At 36.5% G+C, this 27,357-nt stretch overlaps 1 protein-coding gene across 1 annotated transcript in view; it reads left to right on the top strand.

The window, feature by feature from the left end:
• TBC1D22A (TBC1 domain family member 22A) overlaps positions 1 to 27,357 on the top strand; it is a 141,700-nt gene that overhangs the window by 106,380 nt on the left and 7,963 nt on the right. Inside the window, exon 12 of the mRNA XM_064702797.1 lies at positions 1,020 to 1,115. Coding sequence (XP_064558867.1) covers positions 1,020 to 1,115 — 96 coding nt within the window. The remainder of the gene's footprint in view (positions 1 to 1,019; positions 1,116 to 27,357) is intronic.

Below are 27,357 nucleotides of genomic sequence, written 5' to 3'. Positions count from 1 at the left end.
ATCATGTTATTCTTTATGTAAGAAATTGTTTCAGTTCACTGTACTTGAGCAGAACACTGTATTTTTCTAAAGAGTAAACTTCAGTTTTGAAATGACCAGCAAAGAATATGAAAAAACTTGCTACATTTTTAAAGCACTATAATTAGATCTTGTAAATTATATAGGTATCAGCAATTAAATTCACCTCCATTTGTCAGATTATGTAGTTGAATTTCATAATTATTATTTTCAGATTTTATTTTAATGAGATTTTACATAGCATTATTTCACAGTCATAACATTGATAATTTAATATCATAATTATTTTTTCAGTCTTAGTGGTATAGAAAATAAAATCTGAGATTAACTTGATAATATGAGCAAACTTAGTGATGTCTTTTAATGACCTCATCACAAAATTTTCTCATCTCTTATGTGAAATTATAAAATACTAATTTCCAAGGGGAGTTTTATAAAGGGATGGAATCTGCTGACTCGCACCAGAACAGAAAACTGCAGATCTGAATACAAAACTAGACTGTACATGTTTCATCTTATGTTTTCTTCCTATAGTGAAAACATCTAATTCAGTTCAGTATAATACAAGGTATTTTTATTTTTACAATGCTTAATAATTTCCTATATCAAAATTTATACTTCAGAAGCTACTGCTAGTAGAGGAGTTGACTTAATAATGGAGATGAAACATATGTTCACACCACAGTGTTGAGATGGACAGTACAGTATTTCATACCAGATATAAGCTAATGGATAACACCAGAAATGGAAAACACATCAATAAAGAATGGATTTAAATATGAGAAATGGAAGCTGCCTCATCTCTGTCCCTGTTACAGAAAATAGCAATGAATAGGTTTGGCATGGATTAAATGCAAGCATGTTTGTGATACAAAGAGAGACAGATGTGGCTGACATTTGCAGTTAGAAGTAAATGTCATAAAAATACACTTGGGGCATATGGTGATCAAAAGTATTATTATTTGTGTATTGAAAGGATGATCTATTTTTATTTTTTCTAGTCTGAACCAGAGGGTTTTTCTCACTTCCACTTGTACGTCTGCGCTGCCTTCCTTGTCAGGTGGAGGAAAGAGATCCTGGAGGAGAAAGATTTTCAAGTAAGTGAAAAGGATATTTTTCAAGCACAGGGTGCCATTTCTTAGATTTACCTTCCTAACATTACTCTTGGGATGAATTTAAGACAAAACAGGAGCAGCAAGACTGGCGATATCTTGCTGTTAGAGTTGTATCAAAACTGTTAGACCTGAAGTGATGGACTATAAGCAGTAGGAGGTGTCTTTTCTTTGTCCACTCTGGAAAAAAATGCTGTTTTAACTGAGGCAGACTTTGAGAAGTTGATTTCTGGGGTTGTTGTTACCTTGGTATTTTGCAGAGATTTCTGAAAAGGTAAAGTTTGTTAGTCTTAAATGCGTCACTGAAGAATTTATTTGTAATTTCTCATCGGTATAATATAGCATTCTCTAACAAGATCATGTTCATTTTTTCAAAAAAGCTGGGCAAACAGTCTTTTAAAATAAGGAGCCTATCTTTCATTAGGAATTAAAAGGACTTCAGGCCTCTGTGTTTCAAAACCTTTTCAGCAAAAAGCATATCAAGACATTGTTTGTAAGAAGATTTGAATATGGTAGATAGGCAGATCATTTGCATACATCCATAGAAGTCCAATTATTTTTGTGAACTGGTGACAGTTCACTTTCATAGAAATATTTATATTGAATTTTACCCTATGATACACACTGAATGCCTAAAAGGCTTTAAAGTCTCGTTTGAAGGCTGAATGTGAATAGCCTGTGCTGCAAAGCCCCCACCATTGCCTACCCAGGGGAAATGGCCCATTACCAGCTTATTCTCTCTCCAGCTGACTGAACTCTGTGGCCCTCTACAAATGAACCATTGTGCAAATTTGTGTATCACTTCAATCTATTTTATCTTCATGAAAGGATTTATTCAGAGCTGTCGTGGCCTGTCTTTGAAATGAATAAATCCCTAAGGGCACAACATAACAGCTTTAATTTCTACTACCTGCTAACGCTGTCAGATTTTCTCAATTTATGGTACTTTGTCAAAATCATCTCTAATGTTGGTATCCATACCTCTCGATTACAATTGTTCACTGTTAATCCTCCCTATTAAATTGTTCATGTTGATTTCCCACACCAAAGGCCATAATTTTCCTCTCTCTACCAAATCTATTACAACTACGCTTCAAGTGAATAATACCATGGTATAGTACCATGAAGACTTGTTTTGTTCTCCTTACACACATTCAGATTTGTTTACTTATTTAATAGCTAAGGTATTTCTGTATGGTTTAATTTCTTTGTAGGCCATGTGAACTAGAATATAAAGTACAGAAATCAGGAATACACTGGAATGCATTTATCACACTGCTTTGGATTGCTTACATGGAAATGCAGTTGGTAATTTTGAGGGTCTGTAGATCCATGCTAGTTTTATCACCATCATATGTTATCACTAAAAGCCTTGGCCTTCTTTATTGTATAACATGACCTTTTAAAATGGCTGAACTAAAGTGTTATCAATTCTCTAAATGATACTTCTGTCCCACAGGCAAGAATAATATCCATTATTCTTCTGCTTTGTTAATAATAGCTGTAGATCAGTGCCTAGTCTTCAAAGTAATAAGCACTTAAACTACATTGGAAAATTGGGGAGTTCAGTATGTGCTGTCTGGAGCACTCTGAGTGCATTGAATTCACATTATTGAGAAGTCACAGCTATAGCACATTCTGTACAGAAGATTTCTGTTCTGTAAACTGTATCAAGAACCACATGCATTCAGTCATTTCTCTTGCACATAGTGTGGTCTATGTCTGTTTTTCTGCATATGACAGGAATAAGGGAAGTTTCTCCTAGCTGTCAGCCAGAGGGCCTGGTTCTTTGCTACAAACTGTGAAAACTCCTGCTCTTCTTTTATGTGTCTGCTTGACCTCTTTCAGTAGAAATACAGACCTCACAGGAATTTTAAGTTGGAATAATTTTCCAAGAACATCAGATGTGGCACTGTGCATCAGAGGAGACACTGAACAGATTTTGAATGAAAGACCAATTTTAAAGGAATTGGTTATGCAATACTTTTATTCTTATTATTTGATGAAGTATATTATCAGTAATATTACAGACATGATGATGATAGAAAATACTCTTTGCTCTTAAGATACTTGTTTTCATTCTTTTAAGTATGTCTGAAACCAAGCAATCAGTAAAAGTATGATTTTTATTCTTTCTAATATGAACAGATTAATTGACTTTGACTTAATATTTCCTCATGATAGACACACAATGTGTGTGACTGTAGTTTTGGGGACTTTTTTGTGTATTGTCAGGTAGCAGAGAAATAATTTTGAAATGAAAGAAGTTAGGCTAGACTCACTATAGAGTGATACAACCTGAAAATTGCTTTGTATTTTGTTTATATCTGTAGAATTAAATATTAAGATATTAAGGGAAGTAAGTTTTGATAAGAGAAGGGTGGAAGAAATAAATGTTTCAATTCAGGTCTCCATATGTTCAAATGTTCTTGTGTATATATTATATGTATGGATTGTAGATGTACATGTATATACCTAAACAGGTGTATGTATAGACTTGGAACACAGGCATGTCCGGTTTATCTCGGCTGTTTGAGGGGCCTGAAAAGGCCCGGGGTGGCCTTGGGGCAGCCCGCGTATCGAAGGACGAGAAGAGGCTTCAGTTCTTCTTTCTGGTTTTATGTTTATTAATTGTTTATCTAAAAGATGTTCTTTCAGCCGAACAAAGATCTGCTCAGCAGTCAGCCATGGGCACACTGTCTGTCCTCCCGGGCAGCCACGTATCTTTATACCCTTTGTTACGTGTACAATATTTATCATTTTTCCCCAATACCATCTCTTCTTATAACTCGGTGTACTCTCAATAATAACCAATCCAAAGGTGCCACCGTGGCCAAAGAAGATGGAGGAGAAGAGGAAGAAGAAGGAGGACAGGACACACCCCAATTCCTCCATCTTACTCCTCTAAACCCCCCTGTACATAAATCTTAGACCTTGTGTCTCACCCTCTAATTAGCTAATCCCTTCACCATTCACCCGGTGAAGCCCTCATCCTTGTCGTCTCCTGTGTAGGGTTAAAGTCCAGCTACCAGACACTTCTGGCAACATTCCAGGACTCCCGAGCCCCCCAAGGTGGTCTCGGAGGCTCAGCATCTCAGGACTGAAATCTTGAGATCCGACATCTCCCCCTTCTGTTTGCACCAAGAGACCCTCTTTTACAATCCGATTCATGGCATCTGGGACGACATGGATGAGGACTAGGAGAAATATTACAACATAAAATCCTAAACTATTAACATAAAATCCTACCCTTAAAATTCTTCTCCAAATGGGAGAAATGTCAAAGAAATCTACCCTTAAAATTCCTCTCCAAATGGGAGAAATGTCAAAGAAATCTACCAGCTGATCAATATATGATCCTTTGTCAGTTTTCCCTGTAATAGGTAAATTTACCCCATTGCCTATTGCAATTCAAGATCCCAAGGAGAAAACCTCCCAGTCTTTCGTTCTTATACAGAAATATTCAAGACCCCAAAGAGAAAAAACCCCCCCAGAGTCTTTCCGTTTCTCTTGTTTCTCTTCTGAGTTGTCCTTTGCAGTCTGAGTCCCGACTTTTGTCTGAGTATTCGTTTCTTCTTATATCTTGTTGAGGAAAATCGCTGCATAGTTGCAGACTCGTTACGAAATGATGCTGTAGCTCTGCTGAACCGATCCGGCATGTCGTGCACTCAGGGGTTACCTGGTTTTTGATTCAACTGACAATAGGGTTAGAACACACAAGCTTCCCCAGGAGGGGAGAGGCTTGGACTCCACGAGGGTTTTTACCAAAGGCACCAAGTCTGGAGAGGGCCCCTCCTCGCCTGAGACGTCACCGGGGGTCTGGCCCGCCCCCGCCCGCGCTCTATACTCTGCGCATGCGTGCTTTCCGAGCCGCTCTCTGTCTCTCCCGAGGTAATTTTTCCCTCTCCCTTTTTGTTCCGCCTCTGAATTTTCCCCCCTCGGTCTGCCCCTGACTCTGTCTCCTCCTCCTCCGACGCTGTGTGTGTGTGGCCCTTTGTCGGTGTGTGCGGCCGCCCCCGCCGGCACCCGCGCCCGCCGCGACTCGCTCCGGGTTTTTTGCGTCACAACCGCGCGCCTCCTGCGTCTCACGGCAGCCTTTCTGGGATTGCGCAATTTCCCCTGATTTCGCTGCATGGGTCAGACGCCCTGGCGTTGGTTTGTGATTCTGCCCCGGGTTCTTGCGAGTTTTGCCCACCGCGCGCGTTTCTGCTACCTTGCCGGCCCCCGGGGCCGCTGCACCCCCCGGCCCTGAGCTTAGCAAAGCCGTATCTGAACACGCGTCTTTTGTTTTTTCTTCAGCCGCGCTCCCCGCCTGCTCCGCCGCTGCCTGGCTGCCGCGAGAAAGCGCCTCCCCCGATCCCTTTTTCTCCCCCCCCTGCTCCCCCTCTGCTCCTGAGTCCTCCATGCTCTCTGGGCTTTTTGGACGCTTTTGGGAGTTTCCCAGGGTTTCTGGGTTTTGGGACCGGGTGTTTTAATAATATTTCTCGCTCTCTTTCTTCGAGAGCCTTTCCCCCTGGCTTCTTAAGGCCAGAGCTAATCTTTTCCGGAGTCTTGCTCCCCCCTCTTTTGAGGGCCCCCCCCCGGACGTCTGCTGCGTCTCGGGGTCTTCCTTCCTGGCCTTTTAAGGCCAGAGCTAATTTTTTTTTGTGTATGTTTGTGTCACACCTTATAAGGCGGACAAAATTTCCCGTTGTTCCTGGGAAGGTGTGCCCCCCATGTTCTTATTTTCAGGCTTTCTTACCAAATCTGTTGTTCAGAGCAGTCTGGACGTCTCGGTCTCTGTCCAGCAGATCACGAGAGGTGGTCCCAGGGCGCCTTCTGGTTCCAGTCCGGGCTGTTCTGCTACGAATTGTCTTCGGCAGAAACTGAGAGGTGGATTCCTCAGTGACTGCTGTTTTTTTGCAGTCTCTGTTGGCTTTTTGTTTTCTTCTTCTCTCTGATCTTCAGGGCTTTGAAGGTGGTGGTGGTGCCCAGCCAGGGACCGCCAAATGTCCGGTTTATCTCGGCTGTTTGAGGGGCCTGAAAAGGCCCGGGGTGGCCTTGGGGCAGCCCGCGTATCGAAGGACGAGAAGAGGCTTCAGTTCTTCTTTCTGGTTTTATGTTTATTAATTGTTTATCTAAAAGATGTTCTTTCAGCCGAACAAAGATCTGCTCAGCAGTCAGCCATGGGCACACTGTCTGTCCTCCCGGGCAGCCACGTATCTTTATACCCTTTGTTACGTGTACAATATTTATCATTTTTCCCCAATACCATCTATTCTCATTGCTGGGTGCACTCTCAGTAATAACCAATCCAAGAGTGCCACCATGGCCAAAGAAGATGGAGGAGAAGAGGAAGAAGAAGAAGGACAGGACACACCCCAATTCCTCCATCTTACTCCTCTAAACCCCCCTGTACATAAATCCTAAACCTTGTGTCTCACCCTCTAATTAACTAATCTTTTCACCATTCACCCGGTGAAGCCCTCATCCTTGTCGTCTCCTGTGTAGGGTTAAAGTCCAGCTACCAGACACTTTTGGCAACATTCCAGGACTCCCGAGCCCCCCAAGGTGGTCTCGGAGGCTCAGCATCTCAGGACTGAAATCTTGAGATCCAACACAGGCATATAAAACTGTTTTTTTTCATTGTAAGATGATAGTCAAGTAATGATGATACTTGTCCTCTTTTGAATCATTTGAATAAGTCATTGCTCTCACTGCCATTTATTTGGTTAAGTACAAAATATCAGATGGTTTTATTTTCCTAGGAGTTTAAAGCTGCTTACATTTTGTTCTACTTATTCAGTAATCTTTCTAGTAAGCTACAATCCCATTTTGAAATTTGCTATTTAGTGCAGCGAGCTGTGTGATGCAATGCTGTGTAATGAGGACAAAAATTAGTCCATTCAGCAATTCTTAAATTCCCCAGAGTCACTTTTTGATACCAGTGAAATTAAACTGACATGTTTTCAGGGAGATGTTTTAAATATTTTATGCCCATGTATAATACAAAGTTTATCATTATGGAAAAGAGTTCTTTTAGTTTTCATTACAGCTTGTTATTCTCTCTTGGTTCTCACTTCTAGAGTCCTCTTTATCTAGATAGGTGCCCCACAAACCCAGGTACAGAGAGGAAGTTTGGATGGCTCTGTTACTCTGTTCATAGTTCAGATCAGCGGTTTATACTTCACATGTGGGGGAGCAGAGAACACAGTGGCTAGGCAGTAAATGGCAGAAACTTTAATCCTGCTTTAGATTTTCCCTTGTAACCAGTGTGATGTTTTATAGACTCAAACAGGTCATTCTTGGTTTCTGACATTTCTGTTCATGATAGGAATATTCTGTGTTAATTTCCTGGTTCCATACTAGTGTCAGACAAAAAAAAAGAAAAAAAGCCATAAGCTTAATATAAATAAAAATACTTTTTAAAAATGTGATACACTATGCCTTTTGCATACAAAATATGCAATTCATTTAGCTTAAGTATCTAAATGTGCAAGTAATGAAAACCTTTCTACTCATCAGCATGTCTCAGACTTTGGCTTGCTGTTATTAATATGCCTAACTACTGCCATAAATCCAAAATTCTCCAGAATTCTTGAGAGGTGTGGATAGCTGATGCTGTTAAGTGATAAAATATTCATGTATGATTTTGAACATATTTGGAATTAAAATATTAAAAGAAAATATGGCTACTGAGTTGGAATGTACAAGATATCTGAAGGATTTTTACAGAAACTAGAATTCAGAGACTAGATTCAACTGTTGAACTAAATATAACCTAATGGTAATTATAATTAAGTTAGTAATAGTTGAATTCATACTGGCTTATCTGTTAGATTTGTACTTTAAGGAAGTTATCACTTTGTTGACATAGATGAGCTACAAAAGTATATTCACTATGTTGTAGTAAGGAATCTCTCTTGCAGATCTTTTCTTATTCATGATTTTAAGATATAGGCTTTTCTGTCTGTCTAAAAGACATTTTCACCCACGCTGTCACCAACTCACGTCTTTATTACTGCATTGTCCTTTTCTTTGTCATTGACAAATGCATTTTTGCTCCAATTATATTCACCCAGACTGCAAAGAAGCTGTAAAGATAATTTTTCAGTCCATCATTTTTTCTTGCTTTCTTGCTCTGCATCTCCCTTAGCTCCCTCTTTTTTAGAGCACCAAGGAAAACTTAGACACTTTCTCTTTTGAGGCCTTTAATGGACTAACACTGACACCTTACATGGCACCTGAGATTCAGCAGTGAGATGCTGACTGCAGTCTATCAGCCCGTGATGACAGCTCCATCACCCAGCTGCACTCACAAGAAAGAGCAGTGCTGTCTCCCACTTTGCCGCCCTACTTAAATGGAGCACCTAATGCAGATATTCAGCTACTTTGCTCTAAGCCATGCTAAGTTCTGGTTTTTTGCTATGCCCAGAATAGATTTGACAGTTTGGCTTGAGTTTGTTAGTAGCACTTAGAGTCACATTGATGAGTTTTGTGTTGTTTCTTTTTATTTTTCTGTGAATTTACTGTCTCTTGCTTTGTGCTTGAGCCATAAAATCTTCAGAATAGTGACTGTGCTTTATTCTTGTTTATATCACATTTTAAGTAATGATTATTCAATTATTATTTTGTATATAGGAAGTAAGTTTTATTGACTTGTTTACCAAAATGAATGCACACACAAATGTATGTCTTATTAGAAATTCGATAAATGCTGAATAACAAGATACTTAGAAGACAAATTAATGTCTGCTGCCTATATAAGTAATGGGATTTATTTTAAAAAGTTTTATATTAATATCTTTCCTAGAAATTATCTACTGTTAAAACATGTCAGATATCAGAAATGTAATTTTGTACTATCTTTTTACACTTAACCACAGTAATATAGACTTCATTAGTCTTTTGTGATCTTTACATAGTTTATGATGCAGATTTTTAGATTTTACTTTTTCTGCCTGAAAGTATCGGAGTGCTTACTTCATATCATATGAGGTGTAGCTAATAAATCTATTTTAATTTAGCTTTCTGGTATGTATTGTGCTAAAATTTTAATTTCCATTGCTCCTGCAGTAAAAAGAAATATTTTTCAATTAAAGAAAAAAAAATTATGTTTCTGAAAGGATTAGTTTTTTGAACAGAGGAATGTTTGCCCTCCTTCTCTCTAAGCTCTATGATTAGACGATTTTGTGCCCTCATTCTTCTGGGTATGGAAGCTAATAGGGTCTTTTTGGTGGATGTTCCAAAACTTGTAAAGAACTAAAAATTGTGAACATGAAAATCTTCCTAACTGTAAAGAGCCTGACTACTACCACTGCTGTGATTTAATTCCCTGCTGAGAGCACTTTTGGAAGATGTTCAGCATATTGTACTGTGTTTCAAGAAACTGGACGCTCTGCTGCTTTAGACTTCGAAAGTCATAGCTGGCAACCGAACGTGAGATCAGTTCTGAATCTCTGAGTACTGGCAGCAGGCAGCTGGGATTCAACACTCTTGGATCATTCATGTTCAGAAGAGCCAATTTGCAATAATAACATTGCTGACTTCATTTTTGCACGCAGGGCTTAATGAACAGAGAATGATGTGAGTGGTAATAGTTTAACTGCTCTGTTATCAACCCTACTCAACTTTGTCAAAAGCTTCTGCATATTTTTTCTGTCATGAATATCTTGACTTGGCCTCCACATGTGAGGGTATTGCAAATTAAACAGAATGCTGCAAAGATGTTTTAACATTCAGTCAGAAGAACAGGTTTTATCCCACAGCAATTATTATTGCAAAATTTTAATATTGAACTGAACTGTAACAGATAGACTGTAGGTCATCCCTCTTTTAATACTGGTACTTGTCTAGTACTAGGAGGAGAACTTGCCCTCTGTCTGGAAAACTACTGGAAGATTCTGACCAGTTTAAATAGTACACTAAAAATGGCTTAAGAAGCATGAAAAAGAAAAAAAAATTGTAACTTCAACCTTACTTATCTCTTGCTATATGGCTTTCCATTTTCTTTTGATTATAATGTAGGCCTATTTTTCCTAAGTTATACATTGTTTTTCCTCAAAGTTTGGCTTCAAATGTGCAAAGCAGTTTAAAAAAAACAAGCAAACAAACCAACCCCAGTGTTGATTTATATCTTATATAGCTAGGAATGTGTGTATTTTCACTCCTAAATTTACCTCTTTTTCTTTGTTTTGCTTGAGTTTCTGGGCCAAGAGCCTATAGGAATAATATATTATCATGCCTGGCATGTTAAAAGTAATATTTAATATACTACCAGTAGTACATGTAAATTTTGTAATATCTGAATTTGAAATCTGCCCCTGTTTCTGTTGCCCTTTTTCCATCTAGCTCTCTCCCAGAAGTCCTCCTTCCTCCTCAAGATATTTGGAACACTGGCACATAGTAAAATTACTAGCTATAGTACAATGATTTTGAATTACAAGTAGCTTAAATATATGTGTTTGCTACTGAAACTCAGAAGTTATTCTGTGATATGATGTATTCTAATATTATCAGACAAATCGCAGCAGTCAGTGAGACTAAGCCCTGCTCTCCAAAGCGCTTGAGGAAAAACAGGAGTCCTTGAATACCTAATGACTGCAGCCATGACTTATCTTGGGAAATCTGTACAGTTGGTTTTTTTTGTTGTTTTGTTTTGGTTTTTTTTCCCACTGAAATAGGTTGGTCAAAATAGGAAGAATTTTCAAAATCCCTGCTGAAGGAGACCAGTTCCACAGGGCCAGCAGACTCTATCAGTAGAAATTTTATTTGGGATGCAGCATGAATAGTGGAAAACTGAAACCATGCTTATAAGGAACAGGACAAGGATCTTCAGCATTTGATATTAAGTAGAATAATATTTTAATTTTTTAAAAGATTTTTATACTTTATAAATATTTCTAATTGTAATCTTTGTTACAGTTCGAGTAACAAAGATTACTAAATCTTTATGTTGAGATTACTCAACAAGTGTTGAGATTTAGTAACTTAATTTTTAGCCTCACCTGTTTTAAGTATAATTCCAAGGCACATGGCTTTTATGAAGTCACTTATTTCCCAGGAGTTTAAAAAATCTGAAAACCAAGGTACTGGGAGATAGTAATAAGTGCCTTCTTTCCTAGCACACCAGTTGAGAGGATCTAAAAGGGAATGAGGTACCTCACTGTGAAAGCTGCAGTGGCTCTTTCTAGAGGAAATGTGTAAGATGTAAGAAGAGTACAGAGAATGGTTTTGAAGTGATGGCCAGCTACTTTTTCTTGAAAGTAAATGGGGAGCATGCTTAAACAGCCAAGGTCTTAAGAACTTATGTCTCTTGCCAGAGCAGTTTGGAGATATATTTTGACTCATTGCACACAAGTGTCAGTTTGTCATACTTTCACATTTGCCAACTATTTAAAAAAAAAACAAACCAAAAGGGATATAATAATTTATAGTCCTGAATAGTCTGTATTTTCTTCTATGTAAAGGTTCACACCATTTGAAAAATTGCATTTCATCAGGTTTTGTTCTACAGTTAGTTTCAAATTAAGTTATTTGAATAGTTTGCTTTTCTGATAGTCAGGGGATGCAATTTTAGATAATGCATCAAATTAAAAAGTTCAAATGTGAGCACTGAAAGTGCAGATTTGTGCTTGAATTTCGTGTGTGACATACTGCAATTCATTAACTTCTAACCCTTCTTTCATACAGAGCAAAATCTTTAACAATAGATGTAGTGTATTTGAGAGCTCAGTTCATTATACCGTATATTAGTATGACAGAGTTCTTACTCTAGTGTTTGTCTGTGTTCTTCAAAAAAACCCTAAGCAACTTTATGACAAAGTCAGCAGTTATTTCTATTTTCTAAATCAATTGTGTGATATTAGGTAATGTCTTCCTTATTTTTCAAATATTAATTTGTTAAGTAACAAAGATGCTAACCAGCTGCATAGTTCAGTACAAATATTATATGAAGATATGATTCGTGTTTCAGAGACCAGTTAGATTGAAAATGTGTTACAGTATGTACTTTGGCTTAAGGTTTAGTGAAATAAAGTGAATCCCCTAACTCAGATCTAAATTAGAAATAAAGTCACTTTTAAATTACATTTGTAGTCAGTGGAAAGACATGTATGAGTTAGTCACTTCTGATCTCACCCTATCCTGTGCAAATATTTATGTCACTGTATTATTTATGAAGGAATATGGCATTGACAGAAATTAGAATTCATCTGTCAAATCCTACATTTAATGGTCTGAATATTAAATACTCTGTGAAGATTTGCTTGAAGATGTGAATGTCTCTTTGCAAGCCCAAATGTTATTTTCTGTACTGCTCGATAGAGGGAAAGACTATTGAACATAATTGCTCTAAAACTTGCTGTTGTGTGGAGAAGAACTGTAGGACACAGTGTTTATACAATTCATATTGCTTGGAAGATCCCTTTACATTCTGTATATTTTCATGGAAGAAGTATCTGTTTCTTTAGCAGGCATTCCTTCTTCAGACAGAATTACTTGACTCTTAGAGACACCTGAGCCCTTGCCTTTGTGTGCACCTCTATTCTTATTATTTGAATTTAAGGATTTTAGTGTTACAGATTTGAATATGATTTGGGCTTTTTTTGTGGGAAATGCATTCTTGTGATTATAATAGGAAAATAACTTCTTGTTTAGTAATGGATTCTACTTTTTACTGTCACTGAGTGAGCTCTAGAATGAATTTTTACTTTATTTTATAGTTATTCTGTAAAATCATACTATATTTTCTGTATATTCTTGCCAATAATTGTTTTAATGTATTTTATTGATTGGGTTTAAACCTTTCCATTACTACCCATTTTGCATAGTGACTGATTAGCCGAGCAACCTAAAAAAGAGTGTTACCAACATATCACTTGGTCCCTGACTATCTGCCAGTCTCTTCAGAATCAGAGTTTCTTGAAGAAGAAAATGTAAAGGATTACAACAAATAGGAGACATGGAGATTTTCCTGGATGTAGAACTTCAGAGATCATTGCAGTTACAATGGCATAGCAATAAATTCTGTCTCGAACTCAGGGTACCATGAAAGCTCTAGGATCTCAGTTCTTTAATCTTGTGAAGCTGAATACATAGTGTCTTCAAAGCTCTGCAATTTACCAAAATCTTTATTTCATTTTGCTCCCTGAAAATTGCATATTTTGAATGTGATTAGACTGATCCCATTAACCTTATAATGTAATTGGTCAGCTTTTTCTGTTTTCCCCAGGAATTAATTCTCAATTTTTAATGGAAACTGCTTAGTGAAATTTGTGCTAGATTAAATGCTTTTTTCTTTATTGTTTTTGTTAATGCTACAATGTTTTTAATTGTAGCATGATGTTAATATGTCTTTATGTCTCTTATGAGATTGTTTTTCTTGAAGGTTGTCCTTGCAGAATTAACTGCCACCTAATAAAAAGGCCTAGATGTACAAGAAGAATGAACAGCAAATGCAGCTTTTAGAGTGATTGAGACTGGTCTGGACAGAATGTAGTGCAATCATTGCTATTTTAAGGGAGGTTTTTTTATGAACAGTGTTACAGAAGCCAGTGTTTGGATTCAGATATTCTGATGGGGTCATAAAGCATTCATGCATGAGCTATGTAAGGATGGATAAGCTGAGCTGAAGAGCAGCACTTGGAGTTTCACACGTGCTTGCCTGCATTAAAATACATGAAGAAAATAAATATCAGATGAAATTAATTCCAGTGATTAAGAACCATTACAAGTTTCAGATATAGTCACGCAGAACCATATTTCAGTGATTATAGAATTATACAGCCATGTTTTTCCAAATGAAAGATTTAGCTGTTAATTACATGAGAACAGCTTATTTACATTGAGACTTTAACAAGAGTTTCTATTTTTCTTTGATCCAAAGAGTTCTTTAGTTTTGTGTGTTCTTTGCATCTTCAGGAATACTGTGGTTTGGATTTTCGACTGTGGATTTACTGTGCAAGTACTTGAACAGTACTTGGACATTGCAAGATCAGAAAATTATTTTATAATGCTGTGTGTAATGTGGATTATGTATTTTATTTTTGTTTTTTTTTTTTTCTTTAAATAGACCTGTAATGTAGTCTTACAACTGATGGCACCCATATGGTTTTCATGTATTTCTTCACATTATCAGAGTATTGCACAGGGTGAGGATAGGTTTTTTTTAGGAGAAAAAAACCCAAACAAATAAACTGTCCAAAACCTTAGTACCATTTTTTTTTCTATGATACAGAGGAACCACAGTTTTGTTATTTAATTGCAGAAGATAGAGGTTGAAAAGCTGTTCAGAAGGACACTTATCATTAATTCTTCTAATGTGCAAAGAGCACAGTGAATTCAAAAGTGTAATGTTATCCTAGAATTCATAAATCTGTAGGTTAAAATGAAGTTGGAAGGAAACTTTTTTCTCTTTAAAAGACTATTATATATGAAGAGGGAAAATATCTGTTTAGGGACAGAGGACTCTTGACAGTTTCTAACAGATCTGGCCTTTTTTCAGTAAGTTTATATAAATAACTTTTTCTAAATCTTTATGGCTTTGGCACAATTTTCTAATAACCTTTAGGTTAAGTGATTGTGATTACATCTAAAAATCACATTGCACATGTCATAATTGAAACAGGATTCTATTTTGATTATTCAAGAGAAAAAGAATATGGTTACAAGTATTCACACAGAATGAATGGGCAATGAATATTGCTGGGCTAATAACCCTTTGGGAAGGATGCAAGAATACAGATTGATTTTTGTTCTCTTATCCATAAAGTAGTTTCTTGATAACCCTCTAGGTCTTTGGATGGCTTTAAGTGAATCAGAATAATAATTTGGTTTTTGCTTCAGTTGAGTTATTTGACAAATTGAATTCACCATTTTTAGTAAATGCTGCTGTTGAAGAGTTAAATGAATCACAGAGCTAAAAAAAAGGCATAGCATTTTGAATATTTTGAGTAGGCTCTCAGGGATCCAGAGGCACGTTGCTGCTACATAAATACAATCATACCTCTTTTCAAAGCATATTCACTAGGGCACACTGAGAATCAATAGAATATAAGTTCAGTAAATAGGCTTCAAAACAAAAAGTGTTTTGCAAATATGCAGAGCAATTCAAATATAATTTGCAGAACATTTTACCAGGATGCAAAGGTTTTAGTCTTTCTGTTTTATAGTTAAGACTTACATGTATCATTGTTAATACTGCATAAAATTCTGACAGAAAATCATATGGAAAAACTGAGCTGAGGCTTTTGCATCCATATTCTGGTGTTTTAAAAAGTGCTGTTTTGTTCTGGACATGCTCTTCTTAGCCAGTCTTAGGTACCAAAACCAGAGAAGGCATTCTACCAATAGAAAATAAAATTATCACCAGAAATTTTCAGTCTGGCAAAGCATCAAATGTACTGGATGTCCCTTTATGTTAAAAAAACAAGCAAATGAGGAAAGAAGCCCCCACAAGCCCAGCCAAAACCATCCAAACCAGAAGAAGCTGTCTATGCTATCTGGTAAAAAACCAGCTGTGCTTTTTCATGGGCTCATTTATATACATTCCAGCTATGATTTGTGCATTGGAACAGCACATAATGTGTAACTTTCCATGATGTTTAAATTTTCACCTGATAGAATAGTACACTTCTGGGCACTGGAGGGGATTTTTTTGTTTCTTCTAAATTCCATTGGATGTTCTTGTCAGTCCAGATTTCATTTTTGCTGCATTACAGTTATGCTGTATCTTGAATGGTTTAATCATAATTACTTTTTCTTTCTCATACAAAACATTAGGTTAGTCTTAATTGCAGAATTAGCATGTTTTATCTTCAGTTAAGTTGCCTGTCTTAACAATTTGAGCCTTAGGATAAAAATAGCTACATAATAGTGGATATTTGCTGTAGAAAAGCAATGCCAGGCTGTCAAGTGTGTCAACAAATTATACTGAAGCTAATTCAGCTAAAATTGCTGTGGTGAAGATCAACAGAATTAAGAAAGTTGACCAAAACAAAAATGATTGATGCTGGAAACATAATTGGAAGGTGGTTTAACATTTAGTTTATATAATGCCCATTTCTACAGTCTTAGTGGGGAGAGAATTAGAAACAGAATAAATTTAGATTTTACTTACAGAAAGATGAAAATATCTAAAAATATTTTAAGTAATTAAATGAATATCATAAAATTGAAAAAAAAATTTGAAAATTCAGAACAACCAAAGTTCAGGTATTCAGCAAAAGAAACTCAGTACTCAAAATTATACTCCAGTGGAATGATTGAGCTTATTTGAAGATTTGATCAAAGAAATTAGAAATTAAAAGGTGGATTTTTGATTGGAGGTTGCAGGTGATGAATAGACAGTATTTCTATAATGGTTTCCAAATCTGACTTTTCAGATAAAATCTTGTCAGTAAGCCAGGGGATTTTCTTGCTGTTTGGGTTCCCAGGAATTTTGTTCAGGTTATTTGTTATAGTGGGCAAGTAGAATTGGTGAAGATGCACTACTATAAACCTAGAAAAATCCAAACCACAATATTCCTGAAGACATAAAGAACACACACAGCTAAAGAAGGACTCTTTGGATCAAAGAAAAACAAAAACTCTTGTTAAAGTCTCAGTGTAAATAAGCTGTTCTCATGTAATTAAACAGCTAAATTTTCATTTGGCAAGACGTGGCTGTTTGTATAATCATTGAAGTAGGGTTCTGTGTGACTGTATCTGTAACTGGGAATGGTTCTTAATCACTGGAATTAATTTCACCTGATATTCAGATTGTGTATTTTAATACAGGTAAGGAACTGATGTTTCCTCTTGACGTGTAGTTCATCATCTGCTCTGGCTCTGGCCATAGTGAAGTCTCCCATCATGAAGAGGTGTGATAACAGCACAAGTGTAATGTAGGAACAGCATGATTGAACTGCATGAGTCAGCAGTGAACTGTTGGGGCTTTCCAAATCCATACTGCAATTTTGCTATCTCAACACAGTGTTGGAAAATAAATGGGGTAGCTTTAGGCATGGAATGGTTCCAGTCACCATAAGTAGTCTGACTTTGTGCTTTGCTGGGGCTGCAAGGATGTTATTTCATACTTCAGTCCTGTTTCAGTCTTGCTGAGTGTGTTATCATTTCCCTTGTGGCAACATGATCACTCACCAATAAGCAATACACTCTAGGTCATGCATGTGGAACTGCAATGAAATAATTTGCCATTTTATTACCTTTATTTACGTTTACTTTTCAGAAAGAAATTACAATTGTTTTGGATATTTTTAGCTATTTGGATAGTTTTGGATATTTATTTTTGCCTTCATGTAGATTTTGAATACTCAGCAGTTTTTGTTAATATATCTACACAGGTATCAGAGCTCTTCCAATTGATGGGCTTATTCATTTTTCAGTAGGCTAACTAAAGCTTTTCCTAATTTTCAGGAAGACTGTAAATAGTGAAACTCCAACATATCAGAGGATAATGTTGTAATGAGTGGTTTTCTAGTGACCACAGCGTGTCCAGCTAACAATAGTAATGAGTTACTAATATTGTCTGCAAAAAGAGTTAGAAGTTAATTTTTCTTTATGGATTTTAATGGAAATCTTGTAACATGCAGGTGCTTCCTTTATGTGTGGCAATTTTTATCTATCTCAGAAGGCACAGTGGGAAGAAAATACTGTGATCAGGAAGATAATAAAGATACAGTTTTGATTACTAGTATTTAATTCTTTACTCATTATCTCTAATAATTATTTGTTCATATTTACTTAGCCAGTTTTCTTACTATCAGTTAAGAAGAACAAATGAAACATTTTTTCCCCCATGTCATTCTTAACAGCTTCATTTCTATCTTTAATTCTGAAAAATGAATCTACGTTGATGATGCAAAAGTGCAACATAATAATTTGGTCTACTTTATTCTGTGGTCTGCTTTATTCTGTACACTTAAATAGCATTTAACAGAATCAACAAAAATATAATACAATGTCCTAAATACTTTTTTTGTTAGTCATCTTCACGAGGAGGCTTCTTTAGTGGGAGTCAGTATGAGGCTATTCAGCATTTCCACTAACAAAATAGCTGATAATAGAAATCTGAAGATGACACAGGTTCACCATTCTGACAAAGTGAGGAGCACAGAGCAGTTGCATAAACAAATCTTGAATCACTTGCTCAGTTGAACTCTTCAGGTGAGCTGTATTTTGATACAGTCAAATGAAAAAAATCTGCAAATAAAGTAAATTAGAATAGGTCATACCTCTGGAGTGTGAGACTGTGCCCTGTGACATGTGGCTTCAAAAGGATGGGTGATGCCACCATCTCTCCTAATGAGATCCCAGAATGTTGCTGTGGCACACGGGAGTGGTTGGATCCTTGAATTAATGAACCTAAGAGCTTGTTTTGCCTTTTGGTGGTTTTCTTTCTTTGTCAATACTGCATCCAGTTCTCATAGAGAGGGCTCAGAGAGCATGACTGAAGTATTTGACATACTTAATTTGTCAAAAAGAAAACCAAGAGGTGAATTGATTCATATATGAGAAATTTGATATAGAAAAAAAACCTATAAGACATTAACTACTAATGAATTTCTATAACTCTTTTCCTGAAATTAAAAAAAAAAACAACCACTAACCATATGTTTAGGTTTAGTTCCTATTATCCACACAGGAGGTCAGACCAGGATAAGTAATGGTCTCATCTATGACTCTAGGAACCAGCCCCAAATTTATGCTGTGTACCTGTCAAGTAATACTCCCACTGACATACATGGTTGCTAGCATGTGTAGGTACAAAAAGCATCTGAAGCTCTCACTGTTGTTGAAACAGTTAGATAAGAACTGGCCTTAGAATATAATTTTGAATCGTCAGTAATGTATATTAAAACATGTCTAATGTTTTTGTCTACAAATACCTTCTAAACATTTTGGACTCTAGAAATTTTTAGTTATCTTTACCAACTGAGAGCACACAATGTTAGAACTACATTGCAGTGGTAAATATGTCTAAAATTGTGAGTCTCTGCAAAGCCTAGCTGCAGAGGAAAAGCACTATTTTGGATATAAAAAGCTTCAATAATTGTTGACTAATCACTGTTTTTTTCCTTATTGCTTTTAATATTTGTTCCTGTAGCCAGCAACATTATTTAACTCTAGAAGCAAGTTGATTTTGTTCTGCCTCTAAATTGTGTCCTTCCTTGTCCTGGAAGGCAACACGAAGAAAAAAGAAATATCTGTATATTTTCTGTTCAGTCCTCTATGCCTCTAGGGATGCTGGCACTAAACTCCTTAGGGATTGAGCAGTGTGGTTTGGAGGCTGGGATGCAGAACTGGGGTCCCCTTCATCTGCACATGTTGGCAAGAGTTGTGTTTGGTCTGATTCCTGCTGCAGGAAAGGAAAGATGTGATGCTGGGTGTGTATAATCTGAAGGGATTTCCAGTAAACCTGCTTTATGGCTTCTACTTCAGAGTGCTGCTGTTACTGTCCAAGTTTTAAATCAAATCTTCCGCAGAATGAAAATCTGATTTTACTGTTCTGTAAGTTTCTAGAAAAAGCAATTTCTGATTCCTGTATCCTATATTTCTCTCACCAACCAATTTTTTAAAATTTATTTTCAGTAAATACCACAAAGGGATGTCTGCATTTTCACCATTTCAATATAAAAAGGGTTTCTCTTGAACAGAGGAAGAGCTCCTGTTCATCCTGAGCAATTTAAGTGACCTGCTAAACTAAATGCACTGGCAGGACTTCCATTTAGTTAGTAATTCACAGCTGTCACTGGAGACATCTCTCTACAAAGAAAACTGTTTTCTTTCCATGTTTATTTGTTCAGCAGAACCTGCTGCATAACAATGTCAATTATTGGCCTTATCAGTGTGTAACCCTGGAGAAGACTAAAATCACAGGAGCCTGTACACTTGACAACCAAACTCAATCAAAACTACTGATAAGAGAACAAAGAGAAACCAGAAGCTTTTGGAGTATGAGCTTAGTAATAGGATGAAGTCACATATGCTTTTCTTTGAGACAAGAAGATGGAGGAGGATTAATTTTCTTTCTTTCAATTTTCTGTTCTCTCCTATGGTTTCCTAAATGCTAGTGCATGTAGATTTTGCTGTCTTACAACAAAATTGTCTCTTTGCAACTGCAAGACAGTAAAAATAACAAGAATTGAAATGCTTATTGTTTTTTCATCCTCATAAACAAATCAGAATTAGATTTTTTCCAGAAATGTCATTATGACAGATTTACTGTTGTAGCCTCCTGGTTAGATCTTTCAGCTGCCTTAAAGAGTAAAATCTTTGCACAACTTCTTTGCTCTCTGTAGTGTTTTTTGCATTAGACATCCCTTTTCAAATATATGAAAAGCTCTCATTTATCCCATCTTAATTTGTTTTCTTCACAGTAGCATTTGCTTGCTGTTAGCTGAATGAATAGCAATGGCTCCATCCAGTCCTCGAGAGCTGCTTCACTAAAGCTTTGTGTTAATTTATTTTCCTTGCAGTTCTCACACATCTTGCTTAGGCACTGATCCCCATAGGTCAGCAGGTTAAAAAGGGGCATCTGAAAACCTTAATAGCTGTTGTTCTCTACCACATCCTTTCTTAAATATTGCCACCCCTGAGAAAAGATGACAGAGCAGGGCACGGAGCTGCTGTGGCAGTGCCAGCTCGCAGGCAAGCCCATTAAAGCAGCCCAAAATTGCCAGCAGCAATGCACCTCTGAAAGTTGTATTTCATGTAGTTGATGCCTTTATTCTCTTCTGTGAGAAAAGGTCACATTTTCCAAGCTGTGCTATAGTGTCCTTTCTAGGAGATTATTGTGATAAATACAGGAATTGCTCCTCTCATCTGCCTGCTAAAGAAGCAGAAACAGATGAGAGATGCGTTACTGTTGGTGACCAGCCCATCAAACACGTTATACTACACAATGCATCACTGAAATGTTTGTCCATTAGAGCTGTTAGAATGGTTTTTTGCCAGACCCTGAAACACTTTTTGGTCATGTTTATTTATTTAAACAAAATGACATTTTATTCTCAAGGTATGGTTTTGTAAAAGAAATAATGTTGTCACAAATCCAGTTATCCAAAGAGAATGAATTTAGCTATAATGTTGGCCTTAAACCTATTTGGTTTATGTGTGGTTTTGATTATTTGGATAACCATTTCAGATAGATTTTTCTGGAGGCTTTTCTTTGAATCTCTGAAGGCCACAATGTTCTTCTTAATGTAATTGGAATTTTTATAAAACCAAGTGGGTATAAGAACCCAACACCTGGGAGAAATACAGCAAAATATTACTCATATTCAGTTTATGTAATACTAGTTGTCATGTGCTGAAATAATTATTATGAAAACAGTGTTTTTCCCTCCATTTTGATTCTGGTTTTAGTAATATTTCTCCTTACATAGTGGGAAATTAAGGGTTTTGACCTATTTGATCTTTGATGACCATTCTAGAGCTGCTGTGCAACTGATGGCTTTCAGAGTTCCTTGGCCAAATTGCTCTTTGGGTATTGATACCATGACAGAGGCCACTGCTTTCAGTGTGCAGATTCTTTTAAAGTTTGAGTGTAAACTTGTTTATTTCCTTATGTGTGTGGACCAGGATTACCAAGAGGTAGTCATGCCCTCAGAGTTTTTATGACTTTCATCTTGGAAATCTTAAAAATGAGCAGTCTGAAAAGATTAACCCAGCCCATTGTCACCCACTGTACTGAAAAGACATTCAGTTCTCTCATGTTTGTCTGGAGGCTGTTCTTTTGTAGATAAATAAAGAAATGTACTGGTTTTGCATTGGAGCCCTTCATTCAGCTTTTGGTTTACAAGCTGAAACTTGAGGCATTTATCATCTTATATAGAAATTTAATCTCAAATTCTGGCTGGCTGAAGTTGAGTTGTAGATATCTATTTTTATCAGCATAGTGATGTGTAAGAAAGGCAATTAAATATTATATAAAGAAAGTGTGATAGTATTTTAATTGTCTTGGAAGTCCAGGCCTTAGGATATTTGTATCTACCTTAGGGCTTCCAAGTACTCCATTTAGTGTTATTATTTTTCTGTGGTTCCAGTAATATATTCATTGTTTTTAAAAATTTCATTTCTCTGGCACTTGCATGAGAATTATTTATTTGGGTTTCATGTAATTTCTTTAGAGTTATGTTTTAACAACAGTAGACTGGGAAATGAAGAACTGACCTTAGCAGAGAGTATTAGAAGAATGTTGCTTGTTTAACCTTGTGAAGCAAACCTTGATAGAGAATATGATCATCATCTAGAATGCCTTTGGATTGCTTTATAACAGGGGTAAAGATTTAAGTAATAATGTAACTTTGGTGAAGGATCAAAAGTATATAAATTATTTCACTTTGATGTATAAATCATTAGAGAAAGCATCTTGTAGGTGAAATGTCGGGACATAAAGAGCAGCATATATTTTCTAACAAAGCTTGATAAATTTATGTTATTGTGTGGTACAGGAAGATTCATCCTGGTTTGGGATTTTTCTTGTCCCCAGAAAAACTGAAGGTGTCCTGAGCACAGCCTCAGTTATTAATTGTGTTTCTCACATGGTATTTATTGGTTTAGTATATTTTAATTCTTTAGCCTATAGTGTACAATTGTATTACATTGTGTGAATTTGAATTGATGCTTCAGTCTATTGTCTATGGATGCACTTGTGGAATTTCTCTCTGACTGAAGCATTCATGTTTTTTTTCTTAAGGCATCAAGGAATATATAGAAATTTGAGGAGATGTTGTTGTTTTTTGTACATTGGGAAAACCTGTGCAGCTTGAGTGATCCCCTGTGTTATGTTCTTGTGCCTGCGTGCTATGCTCACCAAGGAAGCTTAATTGATTTCTTAATTTGAACAGTGGCATTTTCCTCAGAGATGAAGGGATTTTCAGATTACTTCTTATTGATTTTTGTGAGGCTTTTCAAGTTAACTGGGAAATTTTCAGTTATCAGATGGGGCAGGTTGTTTCCTTTAACAGTGCTATCTTCATGAAGGTCTCTTCCACTGCCAAGTCACTGGTTCTCTGTACTGCTGTCCTTAAGTCTCTTGGAGGTGCACAAATGCTTTATGGGCTTTGTCATGGCAAGTGGGGAATGATTGTTATACAGAACAACACACCAAAATGTGGCTTCATTTGGTGGTGATTGAGCAATTAAATGGAACTGGCCTTTCAGCCCCATATTCCCATGGATACTGACAAGATTCCATTTGGGCTGTGTTTGTGACTACTTGTTTTACTTCTAAAATTACACTAATTTAAGTAGGCTCTGCACTGTGACATATTTATTGGGTGTAAAAGTTACATATCTTAGGCAATACTACTTAAGTTATATAAAACAGGTAATTTTGCATCAGTCATCCTTAATATATTTTTTCTCTAAAACTAGATGAGATTTTACTCAGAACCATTTACAGCATTTTGTCAAAACATAATCACTACTTTTGGTTAGAAATACATACAATTTTAATGCACTTTTCTCCTGTGCTTCAGTTGGTATTTTATGATTTTCTTTCCTTTATTTTTGGCTGAGCTTTTAGCTATACATACTACAGTGTTAAAATCTAAGTCATTGTAGAGAAGGAAATGAAATATGTGTGAATTTGTAGCTGTAGAATTGTCCCACTTAAAATTCCTTGCCAAATTATGGTCAGGAAAACCAAACCAAGAAGAGTGGTTAGCATATGGACTTTACGGAAAGATAGAATTGTAAATTTTCTCTTGGGATCTGCTATAGAAATATTTTGATCCTGCTTGACTACAGAAAAAAATAGATAGAATGTAGTAACTTATTGGTAAGTCATTTCAGAAATTAAATTCTGCCATAATTGCTGCAGCCTTAATTGGTACAGTACATTCTGTGTTTGGAGGGATTTTCTTTGGATGTTCTTTTTATAGAATGACCACTGGTCTTCATGACTTTTTATATTCTGGATATTTGCATCTGTTCTCCTTTATTTGTTGTGTTTTGGATGGAACTAGTGGTAAATTACATACTTGGGCTTTTTATTATTTATTTGTTATGATTTGTATTTGGTACATAAGAAGTACACATATCTCCAAATACCATCAATGTAACAGTATTTCATAAAACAATATGGAAAAAAATATAATCAGAGTGGTTCAGGACTGTTCTGTTCTGAGCTCTAGCAATTGGAACTGTCAGCTCTATTTCCTGGATACAAGTGTGAAACTTCTTGAGATACTCAGTTTCCATATGAGATATGTAAAATAGAAGTTCTGTTTTCTCTAGTTTAAATGTGAGAAAGAAACCAGGACTGGTTTTGTTTGACTGTCCATTTTGAGTTTGAATTTAAATCAGTCTTTGAGTATCATAGAATCATAGAAGGTTTTGGGATGGAAGGGACCTTAAATCCTGTGCCAATGCCTGCTTTGATTCTAACTCCTTAACCTTGTCTTACAAACTTGAGATGATCATATGTGGATAGTAAGTTCAATTGAGAAAAAGGTCTAGCATTCAAATTTGATTCTTGTCTTAGGGATGGAGATTACTTGTGGGTTTGGTTTTTATTTTATAAGACTACATATAATACCAGCTGAGATGTGGTCTTTAATGTACTTTTAAACCAATACTCTTGGAAATGAAGATGTAAATCTCTTTAGCTAAGTGAGCTGAAGCTAACCACAGCTTCTCTGACAGAGTCCTTTAGAACCACATATTTCATGATTAGTGATTAAGGTTGCTAATGACTTGTGTAAGAGATCCATACCAGATGAAACAGGACTTTAATTGCTAGTTTAGTGTGTTGAGTCCTGGAATCTTTTTCAGTAGTCATGAAAAGGAAAAGATGAAAAGGAAATGATAAAACCATCAACTTTTCATAAGCTTTCATTTTCAGGATGTTAAGGTGTGTTTCTGTGAAATTCTTATTAGGAATATGAAATTAATTATGAGAATAGCATACTTCTTTATGTTTTAATAAGATAATGGCAGATTGATCAGTTGAAATGAAGAATTAAAATGTATATTTGAACCAAAGAATATATATATTTATCTATATATATTTATACTGTATTTGAATCAAAGGATTAAAAAAATATATCCTTGTTGAGAGCCACTGTCCTTGAGATCCTGAATGTAAGCTGATAGCAGAAGAAATTAACCTTTAAAATTTTTAGATTTTTTTAAAAATATTCATTTTAAGATGCAACAAGTCTGGTTGGAATTCTGAATATAATTTTTGTAGAGAAAAAAATTATTCCTACTGTTTTGAGTTCTGTGTGCCATAGTCTGTTGATTGATATGTCATGGTGTGTAAAAACAGGTCAAAATTAAGATGTATAAGACTGATTGAAAGAATTAATATTAATTTCAAGGAATTCTTGGAGCATAATGTAAGTAATGCACAATAAAGGAATGTACAAGAAAAGATCAAATTTAGCATTGAATTTAGGAAGGTCAATGTTACAGTATTTCAGCAAATATTTGAGTTGGGGTTTTTTAACTCTTGTTTCTTTCCTCTAAATTTTCATATTTCAGGTGAAAGTTTTTGAGTGAGACTGGTTTATGACTGGCCAAGAATATGTCTCTTAAATCTTTCAGACTGTCAAGTGCAGACTTCAATGCTCCTACCACTTAGCATAGATAAACCAGTGTTGCCCCATCTTGTTCTTATCCAAGTTTAGGTTCATCCATAGTCTTTGAAGGAACCAGGAAGGCATTTTTGCATCCAGGATCCAAAAGGAACTGTTTTGTGCTACCTGAGCCATTGCTGCTGTGTGCTTTCCATGCTCAGGGAGCAGCACAGGCACTCAGCTGTACCACTGAAGGATCTGGTGTGATGGTGGTCACAGGGGTTTCAGGTGAGGGAAGAGACGAGAATGTTGACTCCATGTTCAGAAGGCTTGATTTATTATTTTATGATATATATATTACATTAAAACTACACTAAAATAATAGAAGGAAAAGTTCTCAGAAGGCTGGCGAAAAATAGAAAAGAAAGAATGATAACAAAGGCAGCTGCCTCAGACTCTGTCTGAGCCAGCTCGCTGTGATTGGCATTAATTACAAACATTCAAGATGGGCCAATCACAGATGCACCTGTTGCATTCCACAGCAGCAGATAACCATTGTTTACATTTTGTTCCTGAAGCCTCTCAGCTTCTCAGCAGGAAAAAATCCTAATGAAAGGCTTTTCATGAAAAGATGTCTGCGACAATCCGGGTCCGCTTATGCCTCTTAACCCATACCTGCAGCAAATATTTCTTAAGCTGCACTAGGTGACCTATTCCTGCTATCTCTTAATTATTAGATTTTGAAATCTTAGCATTCTCAATTCCAGCTGGGCCCAAAAGGAAAGAAATGTTTTCTCTGAGTCCAAGACACAGGTAATTAATAAGAGGCACAGCACTCCAGAAATAGAGCTCATTATTTGCAACTCTGTGTAGCAGGTTAGGACATCTGGAGAAGGAAGAAGTGGCAGCAGCATAGGGAATATTGCTGAGCATATTGCAAGAAACAGCACTCAAGAAAGAAAAGAGAACTTGTGTCAGAGCTAGAGCTGAATTCATTTGGTGCACTATCATAAGAGCAAGGGGCAGAGAGAAGGGAAAGTGGCGCTGAGGCAGCTGAACGAGGTCAGCCAGGCTCTGCAGAGTGTGCTGGACCTGTGCTTGCGTGTCACTGGGCACTGCAGTCACTGCTTTGATAGCAGACTGGCAGGGGAGGATTTGTACTGAGCCTGGCTGAGTCCCAAAGCAGCAGGTATCCCTCATTCCAAATATCTGGGAGGAGGATTAGAGGTTAACATGGCACAGCACGGTGGCAGCCTGGCTCCTGCGGCTCTCACAGGGTGTGAGGCACATCTGTCTGTCTGCTCTCAGTGCAGGGAAGGGGGCTGAGGGGATCCCACACAGGGGATGCCCACTTGGCACTAGCCATCCTGTCCTTTCACACTTGGCAATCCCAAATGCAATCAAGTGGAAAAGAATGTTGTAAAGGAAACAGGAATTAAATAATCCCTATATTAAGGATTTTTTTTGCCTGTATAGTGGTTACATCTGGTTGCAAACGCATGTATGAATAATCCAGCTCTATCTCTAGTCCAGCATTATGCAATTTCCTATAAAACCATAAAAAAATTTAGATTTCTTTTAATGCACACATAAGGTTTATTTCTCTTTTCTATTATTTAAAAAGACAAAAGAGCCTATTTTTATTCTCCTGGCAATAATTGGTTTCCTCCTTAGGTTGTCTCAATAATTACTCTAAATAAATTTTTAGTAGAATTTTACTT

The sequence above is a fragment of the Zonotrichia leucophrys genome, chromosome 1A, assembly GCF_028769735.1.
Source record: "Zonotrichia leucophrys gambelii isolate GWCS_2022_RI chromosome 1A, RI_Zleu_2.0, whole genome shotgun sequence".
Taxonomy (NCBI): Eukaryota; Metazoa; Chordata; class Aves; order Passeriformes; family Passerellidae; genus Zonotrichia; species Zonotrichia leucophrys.
The sequence above is the reverse complement of the archived record's forward strand: the minus strand, read 5'-3'. Positions and strand labels throughout refer to the sequence as shown.